General features: G+C 40.0%; 1 protein-coding gene across 1 annotated transcript; it reads right to left on the bottom strand.

Moving 5' to 3' along the window:
* Positions 1–5191: 5191 nt before the first annotated feature.
* On the bottom strand, positions 5192–12749 carry LOC124268897 (tryptophanase 1-like). The gene is made up of 2 exons (XM_046703918.1): positions 12592–12749; positions 5192–6707 (listed from the first exon to the last, which is right to left on the bottom strand). Exon 2 carries the CDS (start codon positions 6704–6706, stop codon positions 5372–5374), a length of 1335 nt encoding a protein of 444 aa, XP_046559874.1. The 5' UTR covers position 6707; positions 12592–12749; the 3' UTR covers positions 5192–5371.
* Between the last annotated feature and the right edge of the window lie 1417 nt (positions 12750–14166).

Raw genomic sequence — 14166 nt, 5'->3', positions numbered from 1 at the left:
AGTCCTTACAGCGTATGCTAGACTGTGTTGCCGGATGGTGTTCACGTTGGAGGATCTTGGTTAATATCAATAAGACTAAAGTTGTACATTACCGTCCTTGTTCTGTTAAACGCTCAGAGTTTGTATTTTCATTGGGTAGTGAGGTCATTACCTACTGTTGTGCTTACAAATACTTGGGTCTGTGGCTGCATGAGAATCTTGATTTAAATGTTACTGCTAAGGAAATAGCTAAGTCTGCTAATAGAGCTTTGGGTGTGATTTTTTGTAAGTTTAAGGCAGTTGGCGGTATGGATTATAAAGTTTATAATAAGTTATATGATATTCTTGTTCAGCCCATTCTTTCATATGGAGCCGCTATTTGGGGAACACGGCAGTATAGCTGTATCAATGCAGTTCAACATCGGGCAGCCAGATTCTTCTTAGCCGTCGCTAGAAAAACTCCAAATTTAGCAGTTCGTGGCGAAATGGGCTGGGTTTCTCAGTATACCAAACAAAAAATTGAGGTTCTTCGTCTTTGGTGTAAACTTCAGTTACTTGAATTTAGTAGAATACCCAGCGTTATTAGCAGATGGTCATTTAATTGGAGGAGATCTTGGTATATTGGAGCTCATAAATTATTAGTTAGTTTTGATTTACCTATAAATGATCTGTTTGGTATTTCACATGAGGAGTTTGTTGTTGCTAAAGAACACCTTAAGGCGCTAGACAGTTTTGATTGGTTTTCTGGGCTTTGGAATGATAAAGGGCAGGACAATGGAAATAAATTACGTACTTATCGTCTTTTTAAAGATTTTTTACAAGTTGAATATTATGTTGAAACAATTCTACCTAGGTCACATCGTAGTATATTGAGCAAATTCCGTCGTGGCACTTTGCCTTTAGAGGTAGAATTGGGTAGATATTCTCGTCCGAAGTCTCCCCTTCATGAAAGGGTGTGTACTCGCTGTAGTAGCAATGCCGTTTGAAGATGAATTACATTTTCTGGTTAACTGTGATTATTATTCAGATCTCAGATATAATCTTTGGAAGGAAATAACCAGTGTCCATCCTACATTCCCATTTATGTCAGCAGTAGATAAAATTGAGTTCTTACTTACAAATAACCAGTTCGTAAAGCCCCTTGCCGCACTCATCCATACTATGTTTAGGCGCCGGAATATTTCTGTAGAATAGTTAACTCTACAATGTACTTTGATAATAAGGTCAACATGTATGCTATTTATGTAATTTATGCATTTTAGGTAAGAAAGTGTGTGTGTGTGTGAGTGTGTGTGTGTGTGTGTGTGTGTCTGTCTGTCAGATTCAGATTCAGATTCATTTTTATTCAGTATTTCGGGCCTAAAGGCCTATAGTACAAATACACTTGCTACAATTATATGCACGTGGTGGTTGTGGTGACATTTCTTGCATTGAAGACATGTTTTAAATAAATTGCAATAGATTTGATAATATCAATATTTTTTGAATTTAACAGACTGGACAATATTTGTTCATCTCTTACAGGTGTTGATACAAATACAAATACTTACTTTTTAAATCTAAATACTTGGTACACACAAATAATACATGAAATTCACTTTCAATATTACCTGTATTACAATTTTTACAGATGGATTCATTTACATCACTGAAAGTTCTATTGGGTTTGCGTAAATAGTGAATTCTAAAATCATGAAAGCCAATTCTAAATTTACACAACGCCCGTATTAACGATTTGTCTTGTAGGTGTGTCTGTCTGTCGTAGGTGTCTGTCTGTAGGCTCGTGCGCTTGTGTGTGTGTATGTGTATGTGTGCGTGTGCGTGTGCGTGTGGGTGTGTGAAGGTGTATGCGTTTTGCGTTTGTGCATACGGTTCGGCCTGCGTGTGTGTATGTGTGGGTGTGATTAATGATTATTACTAATGTTTTATACAACTGTGACATTTGTGTCTCATAGGCCTTATGGCCGGATGCTGCTTTTAAATTCTTGCAATAATGTACCGTCTTTTTTTAATGTTCTGCAGCATGTGACACATTAATAAAATATTTCTTCTTCTTCTATCTTTTCTTCTTCTTCTTCTTCTTCTTCTTCTTCTTACTATAAAACCAGCTTAAGTCTGGGCTAGTACAAGCAGCCGCACATACACACACACGCATGCACGTCGTCATATGAGCAAAATATTCTCAAGCACGACGTAAAACCCAATTTCACCTCACCTCACATCCTCTAGTCTATGTAGATAATACGGTGTATATCATATAAAACTGTTGTATACCGTTTACTCCTAACCCTCATCAGTGCACTGCCTCCTTTATCATCAGGATATGTATTGGAAGAATTATACCAAATGTCCATTGCTGGTAGGATGTCCCACATCGGAATATGTAGGTTAACAATGAGTAGAGTTACCTGCCCTTGTCTCCGGGGACAACATCTCTCGTCTGCTGTATGCTTGGAATCCCTAAATACGGTTCCAGGTTTTGAATGACAGGTTCAAGCAAGGAAGCTGAACAGTGATTGAATGCAAACAATCCGTTCGTAGTATTTGCCATGTTTTCAAACGTTTGTTTGGATGTATCAGCGTGTTCAGTCGTACATGTCATGAATGTATATGCTGCTCAAGGTGTTTATGACCCCTGGGATAACAGTAGTTTCACCAGCTTTCAGCAACACCCGAGGAGGAGTGACGCTACGCTAACTTCAAAGTCAGTCTACTTTTACTCCAGATTTACCGATCTATTTACTTCTTCTCTGACCAGGTCTACTTATGTCTGCCCCGGCTCTGCAAGACTCCTTCTGATACAGGTCTAGTCAATCAGGATATAGCCAACCACTTACTCCAGGTCTCAGTACTCTACGATTGTTCTAATTCTCTCAAGTACTGCGTACTTCTACTCATTGTCTTCTAAATTCCTATCTATATATACCCCAGATATACTTTCATTCACTACTCTTCCCTTCTTCTCACGCCTAATTCTCCTACTCAAGATCTACTTTCTTCTGCTTCGGATCGAATTCCTTCTTCTCCAGATCTCCTTTGTTAAAAGGATACATTCCAACCTTGGTATGCATGTGGAAGAAAGCATATATATATATATAACTATATAAATATATCCATACATGCTTTTTCCACATGAATACCAAGGTTGGTATGCATCCTTTTTGACAATGGAGATCTGGAGAAGAAGGAATAATCTAAACTTATCTAAACACTTTAGAGTTACCTCCATCAACAATAGCACTCATCGGGAGTATGGGTACAACACACGAAGGTCATTGAATCTGAAATTTGCACACAGCACTTTGCTAGTATTTTGACGGATTTGATTGTTTAATTGTTTAACTACTCTCACTACACCCATTCAGAATACTTCATCTGTGTTTTTTGGTGCGTACATCTGAGGCAAGACAGTATAACACGAGGGATGACTTCAAGCGTCTCTTTGTGTCGAGTACTATTCCAGCAACTCTATAGTCCGGTGTCTATATTTCACAACGTTGAGATACAACCTAATATGAACTTTCTATTTAACTTTTAAAGAGCATCATATCATGTTTGCTCAAAGGTTGTTTCATCAAGGCCGCAGCGCTCAACAGTAACAATAACAATAGCCTACCAAAGGTTTTATAGAGGCGTTTCCAAATTTGGCGTATCAAATATAATTGCCTTTTTTTTATTCGTCCCAAACGTGTCCGTACTGTTTCAGCAGTGCACAGTTGACTAGACGTTGCATGTGTTTGTGACGGGTGTCAGGGTGTGGCAGGATACGCTCACCTTTTCGCCAACAGCTGTATCAGAACTGCGTGATGGTCATTCATAACCACATGCTCAATATATGGTCGGAATCGTAAGATGGACTCTGAGAATTCTCTTATGAATTTGGACAGTGTTCCGTTGCTGTTATTTATTGGTGACAATATTAAGTCGCTTCAATTCAATCCTCGAGTAAACGTATTTCACAAAGACATACATTTTTTTGTGTGAAATCGATGATGATAGAATAGATCAAATGCACCTTGGCACTTTAATGAATGAGCGAAAGTGTTGAGATGTACACTGATTTACACACCATGGAAAGAATGGCGTTGCAGAAGCTGCATCACGGGACAAAATGTCCAAATCCGGGACTGAAGATGTTGATCAATGACAGGCTTACAAGTCCTGACGAAACACGTAATCAGATTCGATATGATCGTTGTGGTCGTGTGCAGACACATGGGTTTTTAGTTTCACGTTTTACAAAGGCGGTCTTAGAAGTTCGAGATTCTTTAAACTGATGTTTAGTGTTTTAATATTGTTCAGGTGATACAATATCCTTGAATAGTCTACTCAGTAACAACTGGAGGCTATGTACGAACGTCAGTATTACCAGTCAGCCACAATACTGTATACCCTTTTCAGGACGTCACACTGCGTTATTTCCATCACTACCGCTAACAAATATGTCATTTAAGTGTGGTTTTCACACACCATGATAACACGTTCTGATCGCCTAGTCCTGAGAAATATATACAGCTGATGTTTTGGAGCCTATCCCCGCATGCCTATTTGGGGTCAGAATAGGTTTCAGTAGCATATTTTCTTTGGCTGTGAAGAGGGTCAGGTGGTCAGCCTTGAGTAGCCTGGCTTGCATCTACGTCATCCAACAACGTGGCTGCCCTCGTCCAAATATACTGCTGATAGACCCCAGTGATGCCTGGATACTGGAATATGTAATCACTGAAACCAATCACGTTGCAATACTTAAAATAGCAAAGAAATATAACTTTTAAATGTGTTTTTCATTCTGTCTTTATTCACAAAGCAACTTCTCCTCCTTAAGTTAATGTCAATGTTTGCTCATACGTAGATATTACGTGACAAAGTAATACAATGTAACACCTATAACCTGTACAGTGTACAATATCAATCCTCTATCCAACTCTATCAAACATCAGCTGTTGCCAGATTCCTGTAGCTCCAGCTTGTGGTGTTTATACTTCACACCTGTTCAGTTACATCCGGGGACGTTGCTACTAGGAAAGTGTCACGTGACTCTTGTTCAGAGGTTGCTCGATCAAGGTTGAGAGAGGTCATTTTGGTGTAAAGGCCTATGGCCAACGTGCAAATCATAAACATTCATTGAATCACATTGACAAGGTGACAAGAAATTCATTTTAACACAGTAATTACTCATTCAAAACCATTTTCGTTTTAAATGGTGATCCCTGAATAAATTTTGCACAAAAAACTCCACAAAAAAACAAACTATGTATACACGCTTTCCCTTGCAAACTACATGTCTCCATTTTCTAAATGAGAAATTAATGCAGAAAGGACAACCGTTGCACGAGTAAGGGAGGGTTGTTGTGTGCTGGTCTGTCGAGTCGTATTCTCGGTGTTCACAGAAGGTTTACACCACGGGTGCCATCTCAACTTTGTAATAATGGTCTCCGTTGACAATTCTCATTCCAGACACTCTTTCCATTTTCGCTATAATTTGTTTGAATATGTCTGCAACATAAATCAAGTGCGACAAGGTGTACGCTCTCCTTGGAATGCAGAGTTTAACGAAATGTTTCCGATGGTCACGGTCACTACTGTCCTCGACATACAAGACATCTGGAAGATGAGTTCCACGTATGCCCCCTTCAACAAACAGGGCACAGTTCAGGGCCCAAGCTGGATACTGGTAGGTTGGAATATGAGGCAAGCATTTAGCGGCGTTGACGTACACTGCACTTCCAACCGGTTCAACAACAGCCGCTCCAGCTTTCTTCAGTAAATCTCCGAACTGTGCCAGTGTTTCAATGCGATACTTCAAATATCTGTCTTCAATGCCTTCCAATAATCCTGTCGCAATGGCTCGGTGATCTCTGCTGGCAAGACCTCCGAGTCTCCATTTCCCTTCTGTTTGGTTTAACCGGACCCGAAGTTCCAAGAACAGGTCTTCATTTCTGACTGCCAGAAGTCCACCAGTATTGCACAATCCGTCCTTTTTAGCGGATAGGTACAAACCGTCGAAATAGGAAAACATCTCACGAGCAATGTCTCTGGCCGAACAGTTTGCATACGTCCTGTCACGCATTTTGATAAAGTAGGCATTTTCTGCAAAGCGACATCCGTCCATAAACATAACAATACCCTTCTCATGGCAAATCTCAGACGTACGCTTCATGTTTGCCATGGATACTGGCTGTCCTGCCTGGTTATTGCTGGTCAGTGTCAGGACAACCATAGCATGGTCTGACTCCAACCCAGCAAGTTCTTCTTCCAGTTTCTCGCAGTCGATATTACCATTGAAAGGTGCACCATCGACCCACGTGCAAGGAAGTTGGGTAGTTGTCATTTCAACAAGTTGAGCATTGCCTTTAGTTGTAGCATAGAATGTGTTACTGAAGAGTTTAAACCCTGGCTTAACGAGCACCGAGAAGAGAGCGTGCTCCGCTGCCCTTCCCTGGTGAACTGGCAGTATATGAGGGAAACCTGTAAGAGATTCAACGGTTTCACAGAACTGGAAATAACTGTCAGGAATAAAAGACCCTTCTTCTGATTCCATCATGGCTGCCCACTGCTGACTGCTCATTGCCGTTGCTCCAGAATCCGTCCAAAGATCAAATGTAACCAGTCGATCTGGAACCTTGAAAGGGTTGTAACCAGTTTCCAGCATTTTATTCACTCTCTCGTCCCTGGTGATGTTTGGTAACGGTTCCACCATCTTGACACGGAAAGGTTCTACAGGCGCCATTCTATAACACGACAAAGTTTGCAATAATGAATGATAACTAGAGTCTAGATAATTAAAGCAATATTCCAGCAATATCACGGGGTGTGTGTGTGTACCAAAAATGGGCTTCACACACGCTTCGGACAATGTACCTATGTGGGAAAGCAAACCCGGGTCTTCGACGCTACCCCACCGCCCCCCAGTTATATGAAGCGTGTCAGATAGATATGCAGGACGCCGTAAGGGGAACAGACATTCACCACGTTGATTAAGCTAGTGTATGGTGCAGACAAACCTGCAAACACGACGTGACGAACTGGGATTCGAACCGTTTATAATAGGTTTATTATGTGTGCCGCCTCAGACAAATATACATCATGTTGGTTCTTACTGAAACAACTATACATCTTACTGAGACAAATATACACCATGTAGGATCTCACTGAGACAACTATACATCATGTAGGATCTCAATGTGACAACTATACATCATGTAGGATCTCACTGAGACAACTATACATCATGTAAGATCTCACTGTGACAACTATACATCATGTAGGATCTCACTGAGAAAACTATACATCATGTAGGATCTCACTGAGACAACTATACATCATGTAGGATCTCACTGAAGCAAGTATACATCATGTAGGATCTCACTGAGACAACTATACATCATGTAGGATCTCACTGAGACAACTATACATCATGTAGGATCTCACTGAGACAACTATACATCATGTAGGATCTCACTGAGACAACTATACATCATGTAGGATCTCACTGAGACAACTATACACCATGTAGGATCTCACTGTGACAACTATACATCATGTAGGATCTCACTGAGACAACTATACATCATATAGGATCTCACTGAGACAACTATACATCATGTAGGATCTCACTGAGACAACTATACACCATGTAGGATCTCACTGTGACAACTATACATCATGTAGGATCTCACTGAGACAACTATACACCATGTAGGATCTCACTGAGACAACTATACATCATGTAGGATCTCACTGAGACAACTATACATCATGTAGGATCTCACTGAGACAACTATACATCATGTAGGATCTCACTGAGACAACTATACACCATGTAGGATCTCACTGAGAGAACTATACACCATGTAGGATCTCACTGAGACAACTATACACCATGTAGGATCTCACTGAGAGAACTATACACCATGTTGGATCTCACTGAGACAACTATACATCATGTAGGATCTCACTGAGACAACTATACATCATGTAGGATCTCACTGAGACAACTATACATCATGTAGGATCTCACTGGAGACAACTATACACCATGTAGGATCTCACTGAGAGAACTATACACCATGTAGGATCTCACTGAGACAACTATACACCATGTAGGATCTCACTGAGAGAACTATACACCATGTAGGATCTCACTGAGACAACTATAAATCATGTAGGATCTCACTGAGACAACTATACATCATGTAGGATCTCACTGAGACAACTATACATCATGTAGGATCTCACTGAGAGAACTATACACCATGTAGGGTCTCACTGAGACAACTATACATCATGTAGGATCTCGCTGTGACAATTATGTATCATGTAGGATCTCACTGAGAAAACTATACATCATGTAGGATCTCACTGAGACAACTATACATCATGTAGGATCTCACTGAGACAACTATACATCATGTAGGATCTCACTGAGACAACTATACACCATGTAGGATCTCACTGAGACAACTATGTATCAAGTAGGATCTCACTGAAACAATTATGTATCAAGCAGGATCTCACTGAGACAACTATACATCATGTAGGATCTCTCTGTGACAACTATACATCACGTAGGATCTCACTGAGACAACTATGTATCAAGCAGGATCTCACTGAGACAACTATGTATCAAGCAGGATCTCACTGAGACAACTATACACCATGTAGGATCTCACTGAGACAACTATACACCATGTAGGATCTCACTGAGACAACTATGTATCATGTAGGATCTCGCTGAGACAACTATACACCATGTAGGATCTCACTGAGACAACTATGTATCAAGCAGGATCTCACTGAGACAACTATACATCATGTAGGATCTCACTGAGACAACTATACACCATGTAGGATCTCACTGAGAGAACTATACACCATGTAGGATCTCACTGAGACAACTATACACCATGTAGGATCTCACTGAGAGAACTATACACCATGTAGGATCTCACTGAGACAACTATACATCATGTAGGATCTCACTGAGACAACTATACATCATGTAGGATCTCACTGAGACAACTATACATCATGTAGGATCTCACTGAGACAACTATACACCATGTAGGATCTCACTGAGAGAACTATACACCATGTAGGATCTCACTGAGACAACTATACACCATGTAGGATCTCACTGAGAGAACTATACACCATGTTGGATCTCACTGAGACAACTATACATCATGTAGGATCTCACTGAGACAACTATACATCATGTAGGATCTCACTGAGACAACTATACATCATGTAGGATCTCACTGAGACAACTATACACCATGTAGGATCTCACTGAGAGAACTATACACCATGTAGGATCTCACTGAGACAACTATACACCATGTAGGATCTCACTGAGAGAACTATACACCATGTTGGATCTCACTGAGACAACTATACATCATGTAGGATCTCACTGAGACAACTATACATCATGTAGGATCTCACTGAGACAACTATACATCATGTAGGATCTCACTGAGAGAACTATACACCATGTAGGGTCTCACTGAGACAACTATACATCATGTAGGATCTCGCTGTGACAATTATGTATCATGTAGGATCTCACTGAGAAAACTATACATCATGTAGGATCTCACTGAGACAACTATACATCATGTAGGATCTCACTGAGACAACTATACATCATGTAGGATCTCACTGAGACAACTATACACCATGTAGGATCTCACTGAGACAACTATGTATCAAGTAGGATCTCACTGAGACAATTATGTATCAAGCAGGATCTCACTGAGACAACTATACATCATGTAGGATCTCTCTGTGACAACTATACATCACGTAGGATCTCACTGAGACAACTATGTATCAAGCAGGATCTCACTGAGACAACTATGTATCAAGCAGGATCTCACTGAGACAACTATACACCATGTAGGATCTCACTGAGACAACTATACATCATGTAGGATCTCACTGAGAGAACTATACACCATGTAGGATCTCACTGAGACAACTATACACCATGTAGGATCTCACTGAGACAACTATACATCATGTAGGATCTCACTGAGACAACTATACACCATGTAGGATCTCACTGAGACAACTATACATCATGTAGGATCTCACTGAGACAACTATACATCATGTAGGATCTCACTGAGACAACTATACATCATGTAGGATCTCACTGAGACAACTATACACCATGTAGGATCTCACTGAGAGAACTATACACCATGTAGGATCTCACTGAGACAACTATACACCATGTAGGATCTCACTGAGAGAACTATACACCATGTTGGATGTCACTGAGACAACTATACATCATGTAGGATCTCACTGAGACAACTATACATCATGTAGGATCTCACTGAGACAACTATACATCATGTAGGATCTCACTGAGACAACTATACACCATGTAGGATCTCACTGAGAGAACTATACACCATGTAGGATCTCACTGAGACAACTATACACCATGTAGGATCTCACTGAGAGAACTATACACCATGTTGGATCTCACTGAGACAACTATACATCATGTAGGATCTCACTGAGACAACTATACATCATGTAGGATCTCACTGAGACAACTATACATCATGTAGGATCTCACTGAGACAACTATACATCATGTAGGATCTCACTGAGACAACTATACATCATGTAGGATCTCACTGAGACAACTATACACCATATAGGATCTCACTGAGACAACTATGTATCAAGCAGGATCTCACTGAGACAATTATGTATCAAGCAGGATCTCACTGAGACAACTATACATCATGTAGGATCTCTCTGTGACAACTATACATCACGTAGGATCTCACTGAGACAACTATGTATCAAGCAGGATCTCACTGAGACAACTATGTATCAAGCAGGATCTCACTGAGACAACTATACACCATGTAGGATCTCACTGAGACAACTATACATCATGTAGGATCTCACTGAGACAACTATACACCATGTAGGATCTCACTGTGACAACTATACATCATGTAGGATCTCACTGAGACAACTATACATCATATAGGATCTCACTGAGACAACTATACATCATGTAGGATCTCACTGAGACAACTATACACCATGTAGGATCTCACTGTGACAACTATACATCATGTAGGATCTCACTGAGACAACTATACACCATGTAGGATCTCACTGAGACAACTATACATCATGTAGGATCTCACTGAGACAACTATACATCATGTAGGATCTCACTGAGACAACTATACATCATGTAGGATCTCACTGAGACAGCTATACACCATGTAGGATCTCACTGAGAGAACTATACACCATGTAGGATCTCACTGAGACAACTATACACCATGTAGGATCTCACTGAGAGAACTATACACCATGTTGGATCTCACTGAGACAACTATACATCATGTAGGATCTCACTGAGACAACTATACACCATGAAGGATCTCACTGAGACAACTATACATCATGTAGGATCTCACTGAGACAACTATACATCATGTAGGATCTCACTGAGACAACTATACATCATGTAGGATCTCACTGAGACAACTATACACCATGTAGGGATCTCACTGAGAGAACTATACACCATGTAGGATCTCACTGAGACAACTATACACCATGTAGGATCTCACTGAGAGAACTATACACCATGTTGAGATCTCACTGAGACAACTATACATCATGTAGGATCTCACTGAGACAACTATACATCATGTAGGATCTCACTGAGACAACTATACATCATGTAGGATCTCACTGAGACAACTATACACCATGTAGGATCTCACTGAGAGAACTATACACCATGTAGGATCTCACTGAGACAACTATACACCATGTAGGATCTCACTGAGACAACTATGTATCAAGTAGGATCTCACTGAGACAATTATGTATCAAGCAGGATCTCACTGAGACAACTATACATCATGTAGGATCTCTCTGTGACAACTATACATCACGTAGGATCTCACTGAGACAACTATGTATCAAGCAGGATCTCACTGAGACAACTATGTATCAAGCAGGATCTCACTGAGACAACTATACACCATGTAGGATCTCACTGAGACAACTATACACCATGTAGGATCTCACTGAGACAACTATGTATCATGTAGGATCTCGCTGAGACAAGTATACACCATGTAGGATCTCACTGAGACAACTATGTATCAAGCAGGATCTCACTGAGACAACTATATATCAAGCAGGATCTCACTGAGACAACTATACATCATGTAGGATCTCACTGAGACAACTATGTATCAAGCAGGATCTCACTGAGACAACTATGTGTCAAGCAGGATCTCACTGAGACAACTATACATCATGTAGGATCTCGCTGTGACAACTATACACCAAGCATGATGTTATTGTCTGGATAAAGGAGCCAAATATCAACATTAAATACTCCCGTATATTATAGTCAATAGCATGAGGAACGTCAGGTACAAGCTGACGGGATGACATAAACATATACATAACATAAACAATTCGTGGAGCAAGACCCAACGCATTATGGGGAGTCGACACATTTAATACAGGCATCACCGTATTGCCTCAACTTAAACTGTATCATTTAACACACTTGTCTTTTCACAAACACATTTCAATGGCTTTACATACCTCAAAGTCTGGGTTATGACGGACGACGTGGTTGCTCTGAGAAGAAAGCAGATGTATTACCATATGTACAGACCGCCAACCTGCTGTCTGGGACCATCACCATTGGTAATCGTGACGTATACCTCGAACAATATACCTTATAAGCTGTCACAAGTCATGCTGCCTCTTCTGATGTGGCATGTGTCCCAGTTTTCCTCCACCACACATCAGTAAACAAGTAAGCCAACACATATTATTAGAAAAAACAAGAAAAGTAAACATGAAATATTTTTTTAAATTTCATCTTTAATCATGTAGTTGACAAATATCTTCTCTTTTAATTAGAGCGGTGGGGTTGCCTAGTGGTTAAACCGTTCGCTCGTCACACCGAAGATCCTATGATTAAAAGAAAGAAATTGGTCATGATTTAGTGATTAGTGCAACATGAACACACAGGAACTTGTGTAGGTTGTGGTGGCAAGTAGGGACACCCTCGTTCAGACATATATTTTGAATGATATTTTTCCACTCAAGAATGTAACCACCTGATATACACATGAGCATTAATTAAGCACCACCGGGTAATACTTTTGGGGTCCAAACAAGCATCAAACCCAATCTTACTTCAGTGGACGTGCTTCACACGATATTTCAACATCTGTGGGTTGCATGTCCACGTGCTGCAAGCACATTGGAATATGTATTTCACAACTTCCTTGTAAGGGTGATTAACCTATACATATTTCACAACTTCAGAGTGTGCACTATGCACTCTCAACTCGACAGTACTAACATATGTTTTCCTGACGCAGCCTGGTTCCCGGGGTCTGCTGCGCTACGCTTCAACTCTGACCCCGGCAATGACTACCGAGTGTCTGTCACCAGTACAACGCCCATCGTTACAAAAACATCAAGTTTTGAGGAGGGGTGGGGATTGTGGGACATTTTGTTCTGAGGAACCTGTTGGTATTAAATCACAATAGTGAACTGGTCAACAAATTCAAAGCAAATTCTCCAACATTCAAAGCAAAATCACTGATTGTGTGTTTAGCCATTTATGTATGCACTGCTGTAAAGCATAATAAAGTAAAGCAACGCAGCATTTAACTCAACTAGTTATTTGATATCTGACTGAATAACTGTTAATATCAAATTATACGATTATGGACTTGTAGCAGATGTCTTCTAATAGCCGCATAAACTCAAAATGATCTAAATGTATACTCTAGTAATAACTTCGTGCCATCAAAATTACAGTACTCTGGACAGGTTTCATTGGTAAAAGTCACCCTTAATTCAACAGTTCACAAATAATGGAATGTACATCTGTCTAAGAAGTTATTTTCTATGTATGTTTATGGTAATGTACGAATGTTTATGGTAATGTATGTATGTTTATAGTAATGTATTAACATACTAATCATACTGTGTACTCTTATATTTTCAGTTTAGTCAAATATTGTTTCAAATTCATTGTATTAGGCAGTGTATGCGTGTGTATTTTTGCATACAGATAATTTCGTTCACCATGATTATTACAATCATAAACCTTTCTGAATAATATGGGTATGATAATTTTTCATGTTTTGCAAACTG

Source organism: Haliotis rubra, unplaced genomic scaffold, assembly GCF_003918875.1.
Source record: "Haliotis rubra isolate DU_JTF1 unplaced genomic scaffold, ASM391887v1 Scf140, whole genome shotgun sequence".
Classification (NCBI taxonomy): Eukaryota; Metazoa; Mollusca; class Gastropoda; order Lepetellida; family Haliotidae; genus Haliotis; species Haliotis rubra.
Note: the sequence above shows the minus strand (reverse complement) of the source record. Positions and strands in the feature narration are given on the sequence as shown.

Coding starts and splice junctions, on each gene's coding strand:
- LOC124268897 (XM_046703918.1), bottom strand. CDS start 6,706: ATGGCGCCTGTAGAACCTTTCCGTGTCAAGATGGTGGAACCGTTACCA.